Source organism: Anabrus simplex, chromosome 2 (genome assembly GCF_040414725.1).
Source record: "Anabrus simplex isolate iqAnaSimp1 chromosome 2, ASM4041472v1, whole genome shotgun sequence".
NCBI classification, from domain to species: domain Eukaryota; kingdom Metazoa; phylum Arthropoda; class Insecta; order Orthoptera; family Tettigoniidae; genus Anabrus; species Anabrus simplex.
In genome coordinates, this window is record NC_090266.1 from 934172466 (window position 1) to 934197536 (window position 25071).

General features: G+C 38.9%; 2 protein-coding genes across 3 annotated transcripts in view; both read left to right on the top strand.

The window, feature by feature from the left end:
* LOC136864563 (cyclin-dependent kinase 11B) overlaps window positions 1–25071 on the top strand; it is a 434451-nt gene that overhangs the window by 386619 nt on the left and 22761 nt on the right. For both annotated transcript variants that reach the window (XM_067141707.2, XM_067141708.2), the window contains exons 12-13: window positions 6322–6470; window positions 14297–14486. In XM_067141707.2, the coding sequence (XP_066997808.2) occupies window positions 6322–6470; window positions 14297–14486 (339 nt within the window). The remainder of the gene's footprint in view (window positions 1–6321; window positions 6471–14296; window positions 14487–25071) is intronic.
* On the top strand, window positions 48–1011 carry LOC137498625 (protein GVQW3-like). The gene has a single exon (XM_068226486.1). The coding sequence runs from the start codon at window positions 196–198 to the stop codon at window positions 1009–1011; it is 816 nt and encodes a 271-aa protein (XP_068082587.1). The 5' UTR covers window positions 48–195.

The following is a 25071-nucleotide window of genomic DNA, read 5'->3' on the forward strand; positions in this document are numbered from 1 at the left end:
GTGGTGTCTTACGATGTGCATTCAAGTTCTAAGGTCTCCGATTTTTTTCTCCAGACTGGAAAGAAATAGAAACATGTGCATTGTTTTAAAAGGAGCCCGCGTTCGTTGTCAAAACGTCACAGAGATGGCAGCACTATACGACAGATGGATTTTTAGCGCCAGCCGCGAGAATGAGAACTGTTTTAGATACTTAAAATGGCGACGTTTTCCTTACGTGAACAGCGTGCAATCATTCGTTTTTTGAATTTGCGTGGTGTGACACCAATTGAAATTCATCGACAGTTGAAGGAGACATGTGGTGATGGAGTTATGGATGTGTCGAAGGTGCGTTCGTGGGTGCGACAGTTTAATGAAGGCAGAACATCGTGTGACAACAAGCCGAAACAACCTTGGGCTCGCACAAGCCGGTCTGACGACATGATCGAGAAAGTGGAGAGAATTGTTTTGGGGGATCGCCGAATGACTGTTGAACAGATCGCCTCCAGTGTTGGCATTTCCGTGGGTGCTGTGCACACAATCCTGCATGACGACCTGAAAATGCGAAAAGTGTCATCCAGGTGGGTGCAACGAATGCTGACGGACGACCACAAGGCTGCCCGTGTGGCATGTTGCCAAGCAATGTTGATGCGCAACGACAGCATGAATGGGACTTTCTTTTCGTCGATTGTGACAATGGATGAGACGTGGATGCCATTTTTCAATCCAGAAACAAAGCGCCAGTCAGCTCAATGGAAGCACACAGATTCACCGCCACCAAAAAAATTTCATGTAACCGCCAGTGCTGAAAAAATGGTGGTGTCCATGTTCTGGCACAGCGAGGGCGTAAGCCTTACCCATTGCGTTCCAAAGGGCACTACGGTAACAGGTGCATCGTACGAAAATGTTTTGAAGAACAAGTTCCTTCCTGCACTGCGACAAAAACGTCCGGGAAAGGCTGCGCGTGTGCTGTTTCACCAAGACAACGCACCCGCACATCGAGCTAACGTTACGCAAACGTTTCTTCAACTTTGAAGTGATCCCTCATGCTCCTTACTCACCTGACCTGGCTCCTAGTGACTTTTGGCTTTTTCCAACAATGAAAGACACTCTCCGTGGCCGCACATTCACCAGCCGTGCTGCTATTGCCTCAGCGATTTTCCAGTGGTCAAAACATACTCCTAAAAAAGCCTTCGCCGCTGCCATGGAATCATGGCGTCGACGTTGTGAAAAATGTGTACGTCTGCAGGGTGATTACGTCGAGAATTAACGCCAGTTTCATCATTAGTTAGAAAAAAAATCGGAGGCCTTAGAACTTGAATGCACCTCGTATATTTTCAAACAAGGACAATGGACCCATGTGAAGAGGATTTGGCCTTTGTTATTGTTACTATTGCTTCTTACAAGATATTGAGAAGGAAGGAAAGGAAAATGTGGGTACATCAATATCTGAGTAAAAGGCACAATGCGGATGACATTCTGAACGAGCTGAAAGTAGAAGACAGGTTTGGATTTTAAAACTTTCTGAGAATGAAATGGTATATGGCTTTTAGTGCCGGGAGTGTCCGAGGACAAGTTCGGCTTGCCAGGTGCAGGTCTTTTGTGTCGGCGCCCCGTAGGCGACCTGCGCGTCGTGATGAGGATGAAATTATGATGAAGACGACACATACACCAGCCCCTGTGCCAGTGAAATTAACCAATTGTGGTTAAAATTCCCGACCCTGCCAGGAATCGAACCTGGAAACCGTGTGACCAAAGGCCAGCATGCTAACCCTTTAGCCATGGAGCTGGACTTCTGAGATTTTCTGAGCATGATTTTAATATAGTTTTGGAAAAAAATACTTCATGCCATAAGAAAGGAGGACACACAGTTATGAGCAGTTTTTCCACCTCACCTGCATCTTGGGATAACTCTGCGTTTCCACACAGTATAAACTTCATCCACTCCCTTCCCCAGCTTCCGACTTTTCTGAACTTTTTGCAATTCTCGACTGTACTGGGAGCGGAAGGAGGCTAGATTTTTTAACAATGCACTCGCGGGAGCAATTATAGATTATTTCGAGTTGCTGGAAACTGTTGGCGTTCCTCGCTTTAAGTCTGTATTCCTTCGATGAGACATTCCACAAAGAAGGCCTTTCTATTATATAATTAATTAAATCTACAGTGATCTCCTTTCTCCACTCCACTTCTGACTATAAATTTTAGTTTAGTGCAGAGAGAACGACACACATGCGCGTACTGTATCCGTAGCTTGTTAACTATAATCCTACTTTTTTCACGAGAAGCACAACGTTTAATCAGTCTGTTGGCATGGAAACAGCACAGAAGTTGCCGAAGCTGTGCCAACAAGTTTTCCACTTGGAGCGGAAAATACGCCAACATGTTAAAAGTGTTAACCTCAACATTTTGAGTTAACATGCAAAGTCAATTAGAAGATGCAATGACAACATACATGTCAATTGGAACATGTTCAACTTAACATGTTTGTGTTCAATGTTAATCAGTGGAGACCGGCCTTAAGTTATAATTCTCAAGTATTGAAGGGTATAAACAGATCTTAAACATAAAGGTTTTTGAATTTCTGAAATTTTTCATCATATAAAAAAAAATGTGTGATTTGATAGAATCTGATGATGTTCTTTCAACAATGAAACATACCATTCTCTGTTTAACAATTTTTTTATTTTTTAAATATATGTATGTTCACTCCATCAGCGATGCTGCTGGTGGGATCCTCAACAGCTCTGCCATCAGCTGTCATAGATGGCCTAGGCATCACTGAAGAGGGGTACTAGGGAAATAAGGAGTGAGGTAGTTTCCCATTGCTTTCCTCACCGAGCCAGAGTTGCTATTACCATATCAGTCTGCCAAGCCCACTGAAATGCATACACCAACCGACCCTATGAGCAACATTTTCACACCATTCATAGCAGGGACTGGCTGCATAAGGATTGGCATTACTAGCATCGCTCATACCTCAGTCACTTTCATATTGTCAAGCCAAAGATAAGACAGAGACAGATCTATGAAAGACAGAATTGCTCTAGCCTATACCAGAAGTCATAGTACACTGTAAACACTAGGTCCTGCCAGCAAATCCTTTTTTTTTTTTTTTTTAAAGCATGTATGTTTTTAGTGTTATAGGTCTTGTATTTAATGTTCAACAGACTGAAAAGCATTAAAGTTACTTTGAATGCTGAATGGCATAACAGTCTCTAATAAAGAATATGTATGTATGTATGTATGTATGTATGTATGTATGTATGTATGTATGTATGTATGTATGTATGTATGTATGTATGTATCGGGCGCGGCTCCATAATACGATCTGCAGGACTGCAGAACCACCATAATGAAAGATATACAGTAATATATAGCGATTAGCAATCCCATCCTCCATATTGAGTGTTTATATCCAGCCAAAAATTGATACCCATACAGCTGCTGGTGATCTGGCAACCCTGTTTAGATCTGTGAACGACAGAACATTAGGAGAGCACATTTAACTCCAGCTTTCTTCCGATAGGTGGCTAAGGGTCGCCCATAAGGTTCTGTATGAACTGCACGCCTTGCAGTACGTCTGACCTATTCCTGTGACCATAGAGTTAGTAAATAATACACTAGACAGCGCCACCATCTGTGAGAGAGTCGCTGCAGCAAGCGAGCATGTTGAAATCTCAAGCTGTTTGGGAAAAGCTCCTCCCATTGTTCTCAGTGTAAATAGAAAACTTATAAAACTGTGTGGATATTGATATGGTTTAAAATTCTTGCATGTCAACATTCTCAGATACTACAGTATAGTTGTGATGCTTCTGTTCAGTAGAAAGAAAGCTCAAATAGCTTAAATACAGGATAAATGCGTGATAAAAGAGGATGGTTGTGATTAAGTAACACAAAATCAATTCACTGTCAATGTTAAGTCTTCAAACAACGTACCTTATGATTGGGTGTATGTATATTTTTCTATCTTTGGTGTAAATGACCAGGACTTCAGCAAAATTCCATCCAACGACCGAAAACATTCTCTCTCGTACGAAGCGAATGAACAAGTTCTTAGGCCTACAAGTAATCATGACTATGTTTCTCCGTAATGGTAGTGAATTCTTCCGAGTTAGGTAGTCATGAAAATGAAAACAGAAACGCTAGTACCATCAGATGATGTTCCCCCTCCATTAAGAAAACCGACTGCCAAAGATGTATGCAGGTCTCGGAACCTTTGTAAATATGAATGTGTCGATAGGCCAACATTTTTTTTCGATAAGCGGAAGAGGGGCTTTACTTTTTGTAACTTTTTAACTGTTGTCTTTTGTAAAAGTCAGTTATGATATTTATATTGTCGATGTCCCTCGAAATCGGGGTCTTACAAATTGATGATGATGATGATGATGATGCTTGTTGTTTAAAGGGGCCTAACATCGAGGTCATGGCCCCTAATGGTACGGAATGGAATGACAAAATAAAAGTTTAAAATGATCCACTGACCAAAATAAAAATGTCATGAAATATGAATGGATGGACATGAATTTAAAACAATCAATGGATCCGATCCAAAAAAACTATCATAAATAATAGTATTACTGCCCAAGGGACCACTTCTAAAGCACAATCCTGAATCAAGGATGCTTGATGTCTAAAGGGGTCCAAAATCCAGGTCAAAGGCCCCTCAGAATGGTACGTATCGCTAGGAAAGTAGAACCCTGGTATGTGTCATGTTGGGGTACTAATCAAAAGGAGCGAAGACTCAGTGTTCCACACATAATGGTACTACTCACAAGTATTGGACGTCGTACAGGTAACGCAGACTTATGATGTTCCTCACATAATGGCACCACACATAGGCAACGCAAACCGATGGTGTTTCTCACCTAGGTGTACTAATCACGGGCGAGGGTAATCCCGTGGTGTTCCTCACATAGTGGGTACTAAGCGCAGGCAACGCAGACCCACGGTGCCGCTCATATAGTGGTACTAATAACAGGTAACGCCCAGACCCGTGGTGTTGCTCACAAGGGTACGACTCATGGGTACTGGAAACCCACAGTGACACACTCTCTGCTGCTATTAATCACAAACCTATTTCATACCTAATATAGTGGTACTACTCGCAAGTACAGGCAACCCATGGTGTTCCTCGCATGATGGTACTAATCAAAAGTAGTTTCATGGTTCTAATTCAATCATCCCTTGGTTGCCCCTTTTAGTCACTTCTTACGACAAGGAGGAGATACCGTGGGTGTATTCTTCGTCTGCATCCCCCACCCACAGGGGGTAGACAAAGGGAAGAAAGAAGAAAAAAGTAGTAATCCGTCACTTCGAAAAAGGAAGTAACAGACAAAGAAAGGCAAGGGCCACGAAGGGCGTGAAAATGAAAGACTCCCTAGGCCTCGAATGCTCTAATACCGCCGGGGTTGGAAAAGAACAAGAGTTGACCAAGGGAGGTCGGACAGGATAGACAAAAGTGAGGAGCCTGGCACAAGTAAGTGGAAGCAATGCCGAGACTCAGCTAAGGGCCCCGTGGTCGCCAATCCACACTCCCAAGTTGAGAGCTCCTTGGGCCCCTTTTAGTCGCATCTTACGATAGGCAGGGGATACCGCGGGTGTATTCTACATGTGCATCCCCCACCAGCAGGGGTGTAGTGTGTTTGGTCTGCGAGAGGTATTTTATTTCCCTCAAGTCCGCTGGCAAGCCGGTTAGGACCTCCCTATCCGCCACCTGGGACGCGCCACGTGGGAGTATCACCTCTCCCCCTGATACGCCAGCGTAGTAGGTTCGTAGGGTCTTACAAATTGAGATGAACGTCTACCTGTATTATTTCGGTACATTTTCGAGAACTTCACACTGATAGGACATGGAGTAAAGCATTTCCGCGGGGTTGGAGAACGGATTCACACGAGCTCAGCTGACACTTCCCGTATGAAATACGAATTTACATTTGTCTGTTACACTTACTGCAATGGACTGGGTGTCACAGAGCAGAACCACCAACATTATTCAGCACGAGCCGCCACTGGTATGTATGTATGTATGTATGTATGTATGTATGTATGTATGTATGTATGTATGTATGTATGTATGTATGTAACTAGACAAGAGTATCTCTCACTACATTGTATAACAGTGTGCCATATAAGTAGTGTTTTTTATTTTACATGTTGTAGGACAAGATAGGATGTGTGAATCATTGTATAACTTTTTCATTGACATATTTTGCGTATTTAAGTTGTTCCCCATTTTCATATTGTGTGCTTTTAATGATTTTTATATATAGCTTTATAATAATAATTATTATTATTATTATTATTATTATTATTATTACTACTACTTTCTCATTCTTTGATTTTTAGGATTTGGGAACTCCTAATGAAAAGATCTGGCCTGGTTATAGTAAACTACCAGCTGTCCAAAAAATGACATTTGCTGAATTTCCTGTCAACCAGTTGCGTTCACGCTTTGGAGCAATGATTACTGATTTAGGAATGGATTTAATGAATAGGTAAGGCATCATTTACTCTGTTATCAAGGTGGGGAGAGTGATTAGTTGTCTGATTGATCATTCAACAGATTGATTAATAGTTTTCAGGAGAATTGTTCCTTTTAACTTTTTAAACCAGATATTGTCAGAGAGATTTGAAATTACATTTCAGCAGCTGTTAGCAGTCCACCATTCTGAAATAATACTTACATAATGCTCTGAGAGTCTAAGATTTAACCTGTTTGAGAGGATGATTGATTTTGATTATATCAGGAAAGGAAATGGAATGAGAGAGCGGCACATTGAAAGAAAATCTTAAGAAAAAATAAAATGGAAAACATCAAAGACTGAAGAAAGTAGGAGGAGATGTATTGAAGTAAAAAGGATATGTAAGGAAATTGTAGCTGTAGAAAAGAAGAAAGGCCAATCACTGTTCACTCAGGAAATTAGAAATGATCTAAACTATGGAACGAAACTTTTATGGGGAATTATAAAATATAGGAGGAATGATAGTGTTTTAATGCTAGATTTGTGGAAGACAAGAGTAATGTTGGTGACACAAGCTTAAATAAAAAGTGGTTGGAAAAAATATTTTCATGGCATGTTTAATTTTGGAACTTGCAATGATGAATATAAAGAGAATATCCATCTAACAGGAGAAGAATCTGACACAGCTATGGTAGAGATGGAATGGGAATGGATGGAGTTTTAGTAGAAGTAATGAAGACAGGTTCCAGGGGAGTGCGGCAGGCTTTGGGAGCCGGCTTAATCTTATCCTCGCTGATGTATGGGGGCTTCATTCATTCCATTCCTGACTCAGTCAAATGACTGGAAGCAGACTGTGAATTTTCATTTCAATAAAGGCAGGTTGATTTTATGGCTGCTCAAGAATGAACAAGGGGAACAAGAACAAGTCCCATAAGGTTGGCAAATGGAATTATAAAATAGGAATCAAAGTTTTATGCCTCATGTTGCCAAGTAATGGAGGAATACTAGAAAGAAAAATTATGATAGTGTTGGATACACAATTAAGAGGTGATTTGTTTGGTTTCATAAGAGGATCAATAATGCAGCCCTTTTTCTTTACCTGGTAAAATACGGAGGGGCTGTCTGGCCGAGGCGGTAAAGGCGTGCTTGGTTCGCCCGGAAGGACGTGGGTTCGAACCCCTGCCAGGAAGTCATAAAATTTAAGAAACGAGATTTCCACTTTGGAGGTGCATATGGCCCTGAGGTTCACTCAGCATACACCAAAAATGAGTACCAGGTTAATTCCTCTGGGGGCAAAGGCAGTGGCTGGGCGTATAGCTAACCACTCTACCCCATCACGTGCCGAGGTTAACAATGGTGGAAGCCTTTACCTTCCACTCCTCCAAGGGCCTTCATGGCCTGTATGGAGGTGACTTTGCTTTGCTTTGGTAAAATATGGAAAAACATGGTGGTATTTAGGAAAGATATTTAAAAAGAAAAGAAAAATGACTGAAGCAGGGCTTTTTAAATTCTGGAATTGTGATAAGAAGTGAGTGGGTGAAACAGAATGGTTTGAATTTGTTGCAGCTGAATCAAGACAGGAAAGTACCATCACATTTATGTCTTATGGTAGTGACAGATGATATCACATGGGCAACAAAAACATCTGTGCATATTTTGAAACTGTAAGTGGTAGTGATGTTTGTAGTGGATTTGGTCTGCCATAACTCAAACAGCTGGAGATATTTCACTGAAACTTGATGTATATTTAGATTAATTTGTAACTTGAATACTAGGCTATATACTATAAGGATAACTCAAACAAAGCACCTGCAGTAGAAAGAAATGTAGAACAAGTTGGCAAAAAATGTTTGACTGTGACTCTTGAAAGTTTTGATGTTCTCTAAGAATTGAAGATAGAAAAAAATGGCAAGGAAATTATTTTTAGATCTTTAACTAGATCTAAAGAAAAGAAAAAAGGGCAATGGGAAACATTTGTTAATCTCCATTAGATAGATAGCTCACAAGAAACATTTATATAGTTTCACTCTTTACCGTTTACAGAACATTAAAATGTTTGCATGGTTATTGTAGAGGACTGAGATACTGTTGAAAATAATCTACCACATGTGAAAGTAAATTTAATTACAGAGAGAAAGCTTTTTACAGGAGCCATATGGGATGAATAGTTTTCGAGATATGGCCTCTAAAGACACTTAATAATAATAATAATAATAATAATAATAATAATAATAATAATAATAATAATAATAATATGTTTTATTTATCCTGGCAAAGTTAGGGATGTACTCCCTTTCTTACATTTAACCAGTACCGGGCGAGTTGGCCGTGCACGTAGAGGCGCGCGGCTGTGAGCTTGCATCCGGGAGATAGTAGGTTCGAATCCCACTATCGACAGCCCTGAAAATGGTTTTCCGTGGTTTCCCATTTTCACACCAGGCAAATGCTGGGGCTGTACCTTAATTAAGGCCACGGCCGCTTCCTTCCAACTCCTAGGCCTTTCCTATCCCATCGTCGCCATAAGACCTATCTGTGTTGGTGCGACGTAAAGCCCGTAGCAAAAAAAAAAACAACATTTAACCATCTTAACCTAGAACACTTAATAGTAACTACTGATGACAATAATATGATAATATGAACAATAATAACAGTAATAGCATTAAAAAAAGTAACCACACTTAAAAAAAGATCATATCATCTATATAAAATAAATTGTATGTAGAGTACATTAAGAATATAATTATGAATAATGAGTACTATAACTACTACTTAAGAAAAAGTTTAGAAAATATATACATTTCTACAGTACACCGAAATATCGCCTTCAATTGAGAGGTGAAGAGAAGGTTTAGTAAGAAGGAGAAGAAGAAGATCTGTGAAAGGAAGAGGGAAGTGATGGTGAAGAAGCGGTAGGAGTAGGTGTTTTCAGGTCATAATTTGATGATTCATGCATGTTTACCTAGTATTTCGACACAGGCATGTTTAAAAGCTAAGCTGCTGGACATGCTTCTGACGTCCACTGGTAAGAGATTCCATTGTTGGGCTGCGGTAACGGTGAATTATTTCGTGTAGATTGCTGTTCTGTGTACAGGAAGGGATAAACACATGGTGCTGCAGGATCGGGTATTTTTGTTATGGTCTGTGGAGAGGAGCTTCATGCGATCACAGAGATAGGCTGGTTGAGAACTTTTAAGAATAGTATGCAAGAAACAAAGAGTATGAAGTGTGCGTCGTTCTTGCAGGCGAAGCCACCCGAGCCGCATGTAAGACGGTGTGACATGGTCAGCGTAACGAAGTCCACAGATAAATTTTACACAAGCATTCTGAGCACTCTGTAATTTCCTTCCCCAGTCTACTCCTAGGTTGTTGTAAACTATATTGCAGTAATCAAAATGAGGTAATGCGAGTGATTCAACAAGAATTTTCTTTAGTTTAAAAGGGAAAGTGAATTTGAATTTACTGAGACAGCGTAGCGTTCCGTATATTTTTCTACACACAGATATAGTTTGGGCAGACCAGGACAGATGTTCGTCAAATATTATACCAAGATTTCTTACATTTTGGCTCTACTGTATGGGAGTACCACTTATGGACAACTGTAGTATCGCTGTTCGATTGAGTTTGCAAAGTAATTTAGGGTAACCAATAATTATTGCCTGGGATTTTGATGGGTTTAATTTTAATCCGTGATTTCTGGCCCATATATCTATGGTCATCAAGTCTTCATTCAGGTGACGTGTTTCTGAGTGTAGGTTTTCGGGTTTGCTGTGTATATATCTGTAGGTCATCAGCATATAAGTGGTATTTACAGTGTTTTAATCCGGAAGATATGCCATATATATATATACAAAGAGAAAATTAGGGGGCCCAGTACAGATCCTTGTTGTATTCCTACGTCAACCGTACGCCAATTTGAATGTTCATTGTTGTTATTAAGTACACACTGCCGGCGACCGGTGAGATAGGATCTGATTCACTGGAGTGCACTCACGGAGAAATTTAAACTATTTAATTTGGATATAAGTATGTCCCTGTCAACAGTGTCGAAAGCTTTACTGAAGTCCAACAACGCTAGAACTGTCAGTTGTTTGTTGTCCATAGCTTGCCTTATGTCATCAGTCACATGTGTTAATGCACTGCAAGTGCTGTGTCTCGGTCTAAAGCCGGACTGGTGGATATCAAGAAGATTGTGTTGAATAAGATAGTCGGTAATTTGCTTGTGAACTATGAATTCTAAAGCTTTTAACAATATGCATAAGATGCTAATTGGCCGATAGTCACCGATGTCCTTCGCCAGTCTTATTTTCGGAAGCGGGCGAACTATGGCCATTTTCCATATTTCCGGATACGTCCCCTGTTGCAGTGAGTAACTAAAAATATTCACCAATGGATAAATGATTTAGTGGAGAATTTTCATGAGTATTTCATGGCCTATATTATCTACGCCCGTAGCCCTAGTAACAGTTCAAAATACTTGGTAAATAAAATGCCCAATAACGAGCCGGTGAATTGGTGGAGGTGTGTTATCGTATTCACACAAGATGCTGTCAATTGTGTACACTGTTTTATTTACAAATTATGTACACATTAATAGTTGCACATCAAATGAACCAGTATCTTGAACTCATTCGACTGCTACATTAGCATGTCAACCAACTACGGAACACATAACATAACCACTTCAACGGCAAAACCACAACATGAGTTCACATACTTAACTCGACTAATGATTCTTACTAAGAACTCTACTAAACAACCCAAGACCATCCTTTATATACCTTACCTGGCCAGGCTTCCAGAAAAGTATGACACAACATGCTTTCTTGTATCTTCTCAAGTCTCCAGTAACCTATATTCAAATGAATAGAATATTCTGTAAAACTCGAGTGACAAAGGTGCGTTGTTCTAGACTCTTACCCTATGTTGCGTAACATTTCATCGGATTTATACATCATATTTACAGGTAATAATAAATTATATACTATTAATTATGTGTTCTTACATTAAATAAAGTCGTATTAATAAACATACAGCAGAAGTATCGTGACATAACCTCACATGTTCTGTTACACAGATCATACAGCACACAAATAATAAATTATACAACCACGATTTATACCAAATAAAGTCCATACTGACAACCTGTCACACATAACTACGTAAATAATAATAATAATAATAGACTCAAACAACTTCATAAATCAAAATACCAGCATATATAGCCACACATCACAAGTTATAATAATAATAATAATAATAATAATAATAATAATAATAATAATAATAATAATAATAATAATAATAATAATAATAATAATAATAGCACAACCTACTAATTGAGCTCGATATTTTCACTATTTACCAATGGGTTTAGAGAATTGTTTCCAAGTGAGACTAGTCCATTACACACTTGCATCAGTGTTCAGTCAGTGGAACAGCTAGTCATATTCGAGGGCAAGGCACACAGTTCCAGCTCATTCAGTCTTAGCTTCATACTATGAGCATGCCTTGTTAATGATATAGTTACATTAATAGTTAGTAATCATGGGAAACCATAACTTGCTGCAAATTATCCTCTGTCACTAAGCTATTCATACACAGACTGGTGTCAACAGACTTTATAAAGCTGCATTTTCTGTTGTTAACTAGATTCAGCAACACATGCACCTTGCCGCCTTCTTGCCTTCTACACAACACTTTGCTGACCTCTTCTTTTGGCTTAGGGCTCTTTGCTAGTTAACTTGTATTTACTTATTTATTCAGGATCAGCAACAGCATAACGCCAAATTACAAAAATCCAAGCTATGTACAATGGATATTAATCTAAAATGAAAGATATACACTTATTTACAAAGTATACATATAAACACAGTAAAAACTCTACAATCCTATATAATACATATTTACATAAACAGAAGAAAGGAAACAGTACGAAGATGTCTAGGTTCTTGTTTATAAGATAAGGTACTAAACACTGCTGGAGTACGTGCAGAAAAGGACCTTTGGGTGAGAGAAAGCTGGGAGTAAGGATTATGGAATTGGGTCTTCATTCTCGTTCTACGGGATGGTACATCGAGGGGGAATAAGGAAACTAATTCTGGAGACCTAAATAAACCCTTAGCTGCTTTGTATAGCAGCTTTAGATCAGTTACTTTCCTCCAAGCAGAAAGAGTTTTGAGTTTTAGTTTACCAGGCACTTGGTTAATGCTCTGACGATAGCACAGAAAAACGATTGTACACGGACAAGGTGGCTGAGATTTAAAGAAGCAGAAATGGACCAGACTGGAGAGGTGTATTCAACAATCGATGAAATGTAGAATGCTCTGAGGCCATTTTTACATCTGTGATGTCAGAAAACCTGTAAAGTAAACCAAGGAGTGACATAGCATGTGAGGTGACCCTGCTTTTGTGCGAGACAAACAACAATTTACTGTCAAAATGGACTCTTAAGTCTTTTTGATTATCAACCATTGTAATCGGTTGGTTCAGTATGTAATATACTTGTAGAACGGGGGATTTACGAAGTGTGAGCGAAATGGTGGAACACTTGGAGGGATGATATTTTAAATGCTATGTAGTACACCAACGTGACAGTGAATCGAGTGCATTTTGCAAGTGGATTTCATCTGTGAGAGAATTGATCTGTTTGCAGATTTTACATTCATCTGCAAAGAGAAGGATTTCACATGAATGGTGGGAAACCATGCCAATAAGAACATCAATAAACAGGGCAAAAAGAAGGGGACCTAGGACACTGCCCTGCAGGACACCAGAGAGGGTGGTGGAGGGAGAAGAACTGCATCCATTAAGCACTGTGCGCAGTAGTCTTTCACTCAGAAAGCTATTAATGAGAGCTAGGAGACTCCCATGCATCTTAAACCGTTCAGAAAGTTTGTGTGCGTGATCCATAGTATCGAAGGCCTTCACGATATTGATATAGCATACATTAAGTTGAGAACCCGCCTGGATGGCAGACGAGGCATGATAGAGGAGGATAGCCAAGTTAGTTACGCAGGGGCTTCCTGAAAGGAAACCATGCTGCTGGACGGATATGTGTGGAATTGTAAATGAAAGCAAATGCTGGTGGATGATCCTTTCACAAATGATTACTAAAGCAGGTAATAGAGAAACCAGGCAACAATTTGCGATATCCAACCTATTTCCACCTTTAAGAACGGGTGTGATATGAGCAAGTTTCCAGGAGCTCAGAAAGCAGCTGACTGAGAAGCAATGATTGAATACCACACTAATATGGTATGAAAGAGCTACTGCTGTGTGCTTAAGGAAGATAGGACTGAGACCATCAGGACCAGTGGGTTCATTTTCTGACAGAGATGAAACTAGGGAGTACACTTCAGATTCTGTGGTAGAAATATTACTGAGGCTATGGGAAGTAACAGGTTTGATTTTAGGAAAATCAGCAACATTAGTAATTTTATTAACGCTTTCATGACAGTCATTGTTCATGGCCCCTGCCTAGGAGAAAGTCAAACCTGTGCTGCATGACAGTGAAGCAGAGGGCTAGGATAGCTGAAGCCTCTTCTTGACATGTATAGCTTGGATCTTCTTACTCCTTACTCATAGAGGTTTCTAAATTAGGATTCCAGTCTTGGAAAATTTTTGGTGAATAAACGTCGTGGTGGTGGTAGTAGTATAGTTACGATTTTCTTTGATAGCCTCGCCTTGCTCTTTATTTATTTTTCATCCTCCAGTTACTAATGTGAATTTTGCTTTGGTTTTGTGTAATTAGGATGCTATGTTCACCTCATGTTTCTTATGACATACGAGGTAGTGAGTGAGCTTTCTTCTCATGTTTTCACTCTGTAAAGGTTAAATTTTTTTTTCACATTTTATTGTAGATTTTTAACGTACTGCCCGGATGAACGAATAACAGCTGAAGATGCCCTCCGTCACACATACTTCAAGGAAGCACCATTGCCAATTGATCCAGCTATGTTTCCTACCTGGCCAGCTAAGAGTGAATTGGGCCACCGCAAGGCAGCCGCTAGTCCTAAGCCACCTCCTGGTGGACATGAATACAAACAACTGGTTTGTGACACATCTCAATTTCATTTTTATTCAACTCATTAGGAATATAGGTGTGGTTAAATTTTAATGTGTTGATCTATCAGCTGCAACTTACCTGGCTCTTTAGTTTTGAAATTTTCTCCTAGACTGCAGTAGAAGATAGCTACAGTATATTTAGGTTTTAGTTCATGGTTTACTCAACAGATTGGCTCAAATGACTTAACAAACAAACAAACAAACAAACAAACAAACAAACAAACAGACAGACAGATGAATTAGGCACACCATGTATGCTTAGTTTGTGATTGTGAGAAGTTCATGTTCGATGAGTGTCTTTGTGTGTTGCTTTGTAATACAAATTCAGCTAAATGATTTTGTTTCCATTGTTAACTTTCTTAGTGCCAGGCCCGGGTGCTCACAGTATGCCAAGAGTGCCTGGCAGATTTAGAGAATTTTGCAGGTTCTCACTCTCTGGACTATATAGTTCACAAATATAACTATGACTTGAAATTTTTAATAAATATTAACAAGAAGACACTCTTACTGCTGAACTAAATGACAACACTAAAATGCTCTTGGGTATTTTGAAAAAATATTTTCCAAACAATTTTTAAAACATCAAAAATTAAAAATCAGAATCAAAACAGAAAAAAAATAAGAAAATTCCACTCAACGATAAATATTGATGATTACTTTGAAATATCCTATTTCAGATGAATAAACATGTAAAGTTTCACATTTTTATCTTCAGTATTTTAAGAGTTTTGTACAATGGTATCGTAATATACAGTTGGCATGTTCAACAATGGGATCAAACCTGGCACATGGGTTGTAGTCAGAGTGACCAGATGGTGATAGATTAGCATTGTTCAAAAGATGAAAGAATCTCAAGATCAATTGGAATCTGTTCCTTGAGAACATATTTCCAAACCATGGAATATAACGGGAGTTTTTGACCCAATAAGAAAATATGCTCGGCCTTCTAGTTATACCCATTTCCAACAAAACAGCAATGAAAGCCTTCATTTCAGTCAATGTAACTGGGCGCCACTGCTGTGCTTTGGCATGTGGTAACAAGACATGATTTCTCATATCTGTTTGTCTCTGTAGTTATGAGGTTCCATAATTGAGCTGTGAAAAATAAAATAAAAATACGCTATAGGTTTGCGTCTGACGAAAGGGCGTGTCTCAGGCCAGGAGTATCATAATAAGCAGGTGAGGTTTGGTATTTTGCATCTTGACCTAATTGAATTTCACGGAAAACAGGAAGTTGTTGCTGTTGGATATTGTTACAGCCGTCATCATCATCAGTACTGTCACTCAGACGGTCATTACCATTTCCAATGTTTACACTCAGACACTGAGCACGTGGTTGAGTGTTTACAGAAAACTCGCCGTTATCACTCCCAATAACTTTTCCCTTCCTCACTTGTTGGAGGAATGAATTCCTCATCTGAGTCTTCAACATCCTCTTCTTCACTAAAAATTATTAAGACATACGGCCAGTTCGTCATCGTTAATAAAATAACTTCTCCCGCCAGTCGCCATTTTACTCACGCGGCATGGAGATCACACGTCGTAGATGAACACGGACTTTAGATATTCAGTGCATGATAACGAATGAATTTTTGCATTATCTAGCGGCGTAGTTAAAATCTAATGACAATTTTCTATGGACTTGACACATAAGATGTTGCAATCTGGTGGCCCAAGTTGTACTAACTCGTATAGAATTGCGTGCTATCCAAACAATGATATGTCGTGGTTGGCACTTTACCCGTATATACAAAACAACGATATATCGTTGTCTGGCTCTCTACGGGTTAAGTTTATTTAGTTTTCTGTAATATTTATTTGTCGTTTTCTACTTAAGTGAATTACTCTCTTGTTGCAAGTGGTTTTTTTTTTTTTCGTGCACATTTTCAATGACTGGACCAAATTCCATTGCCGTATGATACTGAAGTATTAGATTATTTAGATGAACTAGATAGTAATGATTTTATTGCCAAAAGTGACTCCATGGAGTATGATGACAATGTTTTGGAAATTGGCCTACAGCTACTCATGCCATATCTGACAGTGAAAATGATGTGGTGGATGATGACTACAGGGAAATCTGTCAGCTGAGCAACCTCATCCTCATCCATCCTAGACCCAAACACATGCCAACTCCTGATTCCCATCCAAAAACACATTTCTTCCTGTTTTACACAGATTTCATCTTTCCTTCATTGTGACAGTATTAGACAAGTATGCCCAGAAAATTATTTCTAGTATTAAGTTTGCCTACTCCTCTTAATAACCAGACTAGAATTTCTACCTCAGAAATAATAAACGCTCTCTCGCATGCATCTTCAACATGGGGATAGTAAGAAAACCAACTCTTGCATCATATTGGAGTGCAATGCCTATTCTGGCCATCCTACGGTTTGGAAAAACGTTTACTAAGCATAGATTCTCTCTCTTGTCACGGTTCTTTCATCTTATAAATGCCGGGCTAGGGTTGGCAGGTTGTATGTTTTCCCCGTATTCTTACGTTTTTTAACTGTTAATTTAGCCTTATGTTTTTTATTTCCCTGTATGACACTTTCCTCCGTTTTTTAATATTTGGCATTGGCTTATCGTAGAACCCAACACAATACTTCCCCTTAACATGCATATAACAAAAATACACATTAATTTGATTATATTTGTTATTATTACCATTTGGATATAGATTTTACAGTAGTCTGTGTTTAGGTTGGTACTTCTGAAGATCACTCGATCGCACAATCGATAGTGTTGTCGATATATGTCATTTCCGATTAGCTGTTTTGCACATGTTTGTAAACTTCATTGCAGTGATAATTTTTTGAATCCATACACTTCCCCTAGTTTTGTTCGAGAATTGTAATGAGTTCACCAGCGAAGAATAAATGCTACAGCATTACAGTCAAGTGTACTTAAAGAAATGGGAAGATACTTTCATGTGGGTTAGACCTGGTTCAGGTGATAAACATGCTTTTTGTACATTGTGCAAGAAGAAATTCAGCATTTTGCATGGTGGACAGTTTGATCTCAAGCAACATGCCCAGTACAAAGGACATCAGTTAAAGGAGAAAGCAAGTAGTCAAACCACAAAAGTGTCTGAATATTTTGTGAACACTAAGAAATTTGAAGCCAATGTTGTCACAGCTTGTGAGTTAGGATTTTTGTATCACACAGTCAAACATAACCTGAGTTATGCAAGTTTAGATTGCAGCAATAAATTGATGTCATGTATATCCTCAGATTCAGAAACAGCTGTAAAAACTTTCCTGTGGCAAGATGAAGGTAGAAATGTTAGTGAAAAATGCATTAGCACCTAAAAGTGTCTGATATTGTTAATATTCTAAAATCTCCTGAAAGTAGTAAGTTTTTCTCAGTAGCAACAGATGCTTCCAACAGTGGCAACAAAAAGATGTTCCCAATTTGTATAAGATACAGTACTTTGAACCGTTAGTAGGTGTACAGAACAAACTGTTAATGTTTATTGAACAGTCTGATGAATCTTCAAATGCAGTGGCAAAATTAATCGTTGATAGTCTGGAGAGCCAATCACTCAATATTAATAATTTAACAGCAGATAGTGCTGACAATGATAATGTGAATTTTGGTAGGAAACAATCTGTTTATCCATTGTTGCTTTCCAAGAATCCCAACCTGCAGAAAGACAGTTGTTCAAATCACATGGTTCATAATCCAATGGAGCATGCCATGGAAGAGCTGGAAATGGATGTAGAGAATCTTGTTTTGAAGATCTATAATCATTTCAGCTAAAAGGGGGTGAAGAATTGAAATCATTTTTTGAATTTATGGATTTTGAGTGGTCTGAAATATTGAAGCATGTGCCCACAAGATGGCTCTCCTAAACTTTTTTTTTTTTTTGCAAGTTGCTTTACGTCGCACCGACACAGATAGGTCTTATGGCGACGATGGGACAGGAAAGGCCTGGGAGTGGGAAGGAAGCGGCCGTGGCCTTAATTAAGGTACAGCCCCAGCATTTGGCTGGTGTGAAAATGGGAAACCACGGAAAACCATCTTCAGGGCTGCCGACAGTGGGGTTCGAACCTACTATCTCCTGAATACTGGATACTGGCTGCACTTAAGCGACTACAGCTATCGAGCTCGGTTCCTTAACTCCTGCCGTTAACAGATTGATTGAGTACTGGCGAGCTATAAAAAGTTATTTCAAGAGCATTGATGCCTGTCCAAAGCAACTTGCATCAGTATTTTTAGCTGAAGACCCAGAGAAAGAAATTTATTCCTGAAATATATTTGCATTTTGTGTCAAATATAGGAGGTCAAATGCAATCTGTATCAAGATACCTGGAAAAAAGGGAGCTAATTATTATTGAATCTCATAACAGTCTGTGCATGATCACACAAAGAAAGAACGATAAATTCTATGGGAGTGAAACTAAGAAATGAATGAGAGGGATTTCATCAACATCCCTTAAGCAGATTTCATGTGAATTTGATCATATCTATGACACATTGCTGAAATATCTTGAAAACCATTATGACTTCTCAGCTAGTAATAAGTATGCAAGGTTGGAACCTCTTTCTTTGAATGGGTAAATACAATATTGTGACTTTGAACTTGCAGTTGAAATACTCAATCTAGAAGATCAAGTCAACCTGGACCAGCTATATGAAGAATTTTGTGAGGTAAAAGATAACTTTACTGACTGTATCACTAAGGATGGTGATGTGGTGTCTAAGTGGGTGAAATTTTTCACACTAGTGCCTCAACAAAAAGTGACAAGCTCATATGTTTTATACTAAGCACACCAGGTTCAAATGCTTTTGTGGAACAAGTGTTTTCGATGATGAAGAACAAGGGAACTGATGTTAGGAACAGGTGTTCACCAGAACTCATAAAATCAGAGCTTCAAATTGTAATAAATTTTGACATGTCCTGAAAAGAGTTTTATAACCTAGTAATGAATGAGAGTAGATTCCTAGATGAAGCTAAATCAGTTTCAGAATACAAAAGTGATATGAAGCAGTAAGGTTTAAGAAGTAAATGTGAGTGGGTTTTGATCGAAAATGGCATTTAATAAAAAATATGAATGCATGAGTCATAAAAAAATATGACCATGAAAAATCTTCCTTCTTTTTGCGAAGAAAGTGGCAACCGTATTTTTTGTAGGTAGTGTATTAAAATAAAACTACCAGAGATGTTATAAAATCTTCCTTTTTTCCTGACCAAAACCTGAAAATCTTCCTTTTTTTTTGCTGACCAAAACCTGGCAACCTTATGCCAGGCTTAGTGGCTCAGTCAGTTGAGGCACTGGCCTTCTGACTCCAACTTGGTAGGTTTGATCCTGATGGCTCAGTCCGGTTGTATTTGAAGGTGCTCATATACGTCAGCCTCGTGTCTGTAGATTCACTGGCACATAAAAGAACTCTTGCGGGACTAAATTCTGGCACCTCAGTGTCTCCGAAAACCATAAAAGTAGTTAGTGGGATGTAAAGCAAATAACATTATTATTATTATTATTATTATTATTATTATTATTATTATTATTATTCGTCTTCTAAACAATAAGGGATTACCAAGTCCTGGAGAAGGGGATTCTATCGTTAGACATGTCGGGAAAGTGTGTGGAGGAAAGGGTACCAGGGTAGAGTGTTATCCAGGAATTAGGTTAAGGCAGATGTTGAGGAAAGTAGAAGAGAAGGAGGAGGAAAAGGAGAAGGTGGTAGTGTTTCATGTTGGTACTAACAAGGTAAGACAAGCAGGTATAAGTACCAACATAGTTGGGGATGTGTGGGATCTGGTAAATGCAGCACGGGTGAAATTTAAGGAAGCGGAGATTATCAGTGGAGTACTGTGTAGGAGGTGATACTGACTGGAAGGTGATTGGGGATTTAAATGAGACTATGGACTGGGTATGTGGGAAACTGGGAGTGAAATTTCTAGATCCTAATGGGTGGGTAGGAGATAGGGATATGCACTCAGATGGCCTTCACTTAAACTGCAGTGGTACATATAAGTTAGGAAATTTGTTTAGAAGGGTTATAGGGAGGTACATTCAGGGAAACAGGGTGTGCTAGGGAGCGGTGTTAAGGGAACAGGGAGCTGGAAATCAAGTAGGGATGACATAAAACTGTTAGTGCTCAACTGTAGAAGTATTGTAAAGAAAGGAATAGAATGAAGTAATTTAATAGATATATACTTACCAGATATTGTAATAGGAGTTGAATCATGGCTGAGAAATGATATAATGGATGCAGAAATTTTCTCACGAAACTGGAGGGTGTATCGTAGAGATAGGATAGGAATGGTAGGAGGGGGAGTATTCATTCTCGTGAAAGAAGAATTTGTAAGCTACGAAAAAGTTAAAGATGACAAGAACGAAATTCTAGGGGTAAGGCTCATTTCTAAAGATAATAGGCATCTTGATGTCTTTGGAGTGTACAGACCAGGAAAGGGTAGCGCAGATGCTGATTCAGAATTATTTGATAAGATAATCGGCTATGTGGGAAACGATAAGGAAAGGAACGTGATCGTAGCGGGTGATTTCAGTTTACCAAATGTCAGTTGGGAAGGTAATGCGAACGACAGGAAGCATGACTAACAAATGGCAAATAAGTTAATATGGGAAGGGTACCTGATTCAGAAAGTGATGGAACCAACTAGAGGGAAGAATATTCTGGATGTGGTGCTGGTAAAACCAGATGAGCTCTATAGAGAAACCGAAGTAATAGATGGTATTAGTGATCACGAAGCTGTCTTTGTGGTAATTAAAAATAAATGTGAAAGAAAGGAAGAGATTAAAATTAGGACAGTTAGGCAGTACCATATGGCTGATAAAACAGGCATGAGGGAGTTTTTAATAAGTAACTATGATCGGTGGAAAACGGTAAATAAAAATGTAAACAGACTGTGGGATGGCTTTAAAGCAATTGTTGAGGAATGTGAAAATAGGTTTGTACCTTTAAAGGTGGTAAAGATCCACTATATTATAACAGGGAAGTAAAGAGACTAAGAAGGAGGTGCAGGTTGGAAAGAGTTAGTTAGAAATGGCTGTGGAAGTAAGGAGAAATTGAAGGAACTTACTAGGAAATTGAATCTAGCAAAGAAGTCAGCTAAGGATAACATGATGGCAAGCATAAGTGGTGGCCACACTAATTTTAGCAAAAAATGGAAGAGTATGTACAGGTACTTTAAGGCAGAAACAGGATCCAAGAAGGACATTCCAGGAATCATTAATGAACAAGGGGAGTGTGTATGCGAGTATCTTCAAAAGGCAGAAGTATTTAGTCAGCAGTATGTAAAGATTGTTGGTTACAAGGATAATATCCAGATAGAGGAGGTGACTAATACTAAAGAAGTATTAAAATTTACCTATGACAGCAATGACATTTACAGTAAGATACAAAAGTTGAAAACTAGAAAAGCAGCTGGAATTGATAAGGTTTCAGGGGATATACTAAGGACAATGGGTTGGGATGTAGTACCATATCTGAAGTACTTGTTTGATTATTGTTTGCATGAAGGAACTTTACCAATGAATAGAGAGTTGCTATAGTATTTTCACATTCCTCAACAATTGCTTTATAAAGGAAAGGGTGATAGACATAAAGGTGAAAATTACAGGCCAGTCAGTTTGACATGCATTGTATGTAAGCTTTGGGAAAGCATTATTTCTGTATATATAAGACATGTTTGCAAAATTAATAATTGGCAGTTTGGGTTTAGGAAAGGTTATTCCACTGAAGCCCAACTTGTAGGATTCCAGCAAGATATACCAGATATCGTGGATTCAGGAGGTCAATTGGACTGTATTGTGATTGACTTATCTAAGGCATTTGATAGGGTAGATCATGGGAGACTAGTGGTAAAAATGAGTGCAGTTGGACTTGACAAAAGAGTGACTGAATGGGTGGCTCTGTTTCTAGAAAATAGAACTCAGAGAATTAGAGTAGGTGAAGCTTTATCTGTCCCTGTAAACATTAAGAGTGGAATTCCTCAAGGCAGTATTATTGGACCTTTATGTTTTCTTATGTATATCAATGATATGTGTAAAGAAGTGGAATCAGAGATAAGGCTTTTTGCAGATGTTATTCTGTACAGAGTAATAAATATTACAAGATTGTGAGCAACTGCAAAATGACCTCGATAATGTTATGAGATGGACAGTAGGCAATGGTATGATGACAAACGGGGATAAAAGTCAGGTTGTGAGTTTCACAAATAGGAAAAGTCCTCTCAGTTTTAATTACTGCCTTGATGGGGTGAAAGTTCCCTTTGGGGATAATTGTAAATACCTAGGTATTAATATAAGGAAAGATCTTCATTGGGGTATTCACATAAATATGATTGCAAATAAAGGGTACAGATCTCTGCACATGGTTATGAGAGTATTTAGGGGTTGTAGTCTCTGGTGAGACCCCAACTAGAGTATGGTTCCAGTGTATGGGACCCTTACCAGGATTACTTCATTCAGGAACTGGAAAAAATCCAAAGGAAAGCAGCTTGATTTGTTCTGGGCAATTTCCGACAAAAGAGTAGCGTTACAAAAATGTTGCAAAGTTCGGGCTGGGAAGACTTGGGAGAAAGGAGACGAGCTGCTCAACTAAGTGGTATGTTCCAAGCTGTCAGTGGAGAGATGGCATGGGAGGACATCAGAAGACAAATAAGTTTGGATGGTGTCTTTAAAAGTAGGAAAGATCACAATATGAAGATAAAGTTGGAATTCAAGAGGACAAATTGGGGCAAATATTTGTTTATAGGAAGGGGAGTTAGGGATTGGAATAACTTACCAAGGGAGATGTTCAATAAATTTCCAATTTCTTTGCAATCATTTAAGAAAAGGCTAGGAAAACAACAGATAGGTAATCTGCCACGTGGGCGACTGCCCTAAATGCAGATCAGTAGTGATTGATTGAAACAAAAGGTGACTTTTAATATTAAAGATAGACTGGTGTTGAACAGCTACATTCTACACAAGGAAAATCATAAGGGGTCTGGGGAAATTAATTCTAGGCTTAGTCACACAGTGGCCATTTTTTAATTCCTTGGGGGAGAAGTGGTAAACTACCAAGTCATTAGTCATCGATGATATATGAGGATCAGTGGTGTTAAGGAAGCTTCCAGGGAGAAAGGAATCTTAGTGTGTAGTTTGTAGCATTAAAGAGAAGAAGAGGAGAGCAAGAACAGTGTTCCAAAGGTGCAATGAAGTCTTTCATGGAGAGTATTACCCCAGACATAAATGCTGATCTATTTATTTATTTAGTTTTCTGTGATATTCTGTTAATCCCTTAAAGTTTTATTTGTTCCCATGCCACGTTGCTCTCCTCTGTAGGAGGCTGTCTTCACCTTCCCGTATTGGAATTGGGCTGGCTTCTGAATTTTGCCAAACTAGGCCTGGTTTCTTCAACTCTCTGTTAAATTTTGCTTAACAATTATTATTAATTTAACACTTTGGTTAAAAGTACCCTGTTTCATAAACACATTTCCAACATTTATTACGAAACAATTTCCGTGAGATTTCTCAACACGTTTGGTAGTGAGCGGCATTTGTTTCTTTACATAAAGTGCTCCTAGTGGTGTGTTGAAATTGTATCTTGTCACACATGGTTGACATTATTATAGGTACCGAGCTCGATAGCTGCAGTCGCTTAAGTGCGGCCAGTATCCAGTATTCGGGAGATAGTAGGTTCGAACCCCACTGTTGGCAACCCCGAAAATGGTTTTCCGTGGTTTCCTATTTTCACTCCAGGCAAATACTGGGGCTGTACCTTAATTAAGGCCATGGCCGCTTCCTAGCCCCTTCCTGTCCCATCATCACCGTAAGACACATCTGTGTCGGTGCGACGTAAAGCAACTAGCAAACAAAACAAATTATTGTACGTTATGGTTAGCGTAGACTGCTAAGACATAAACATATCAAGTAAGAGGCAACAAAAGCGTTATTATAATCAATGCGAGACAAATGTTGTTATAGATTTAATTTGAAAGTATGCGGGTGTGCTTGAAAAATGAAAGAACGGATTGTGTATCACAACATTCAAAATATTTGTATATGAGTGCAATCTAAGGCTCCTGTATCACTGGCAAAATGTGATAATTTGATATGTCTTGAATGATTTTCGGGGTATTTTTTTACCACGGGGAAAGTAATGTAATGATTTATTAAAGCTACAATGGCAGCTGGCATTCTTTGCAGAATTCTACACACTCTTGTCTTGCATTCCTGAACTTAGTCCTACAATTTGTGATATCCTATGGACGGAACAGGCTAGGGACTCTGGGTTTGAGAGCAAGATCGGTAACAACACCAGTCATTTGGCCCATTGTTGAGTTACTTAACTTATATTGGGACACCAAAAATGAATTTCACAGGTTTATACAATATGTACAATTATACACAAACATACACTCTTCTCAATGGCGGAAACTTCCTACCTCTACTGCACATCAATTTAACTAAAGAGTCTTTGGTTCTTCTCTCTTCTCTCTCCTTGCTTGTTCCTTGTTAAGTTGGCACTCGAGTGTCTTCAGTACTGCACGACTCGCCAACCTATCAAGGAAATGCAATTCTACTTAGAGGTTCTCCACCTGCCTCGTGAATTA

Excerpts from the sequence above, each read along its gene's own strand:
- LOC137498625 (XM_068226486.1), top strand. The coding sequence starts at position 196 with ATGGCGACGTTTTCCTTACGTGAACAGCGTGCAATCATTCGTTTTTTG.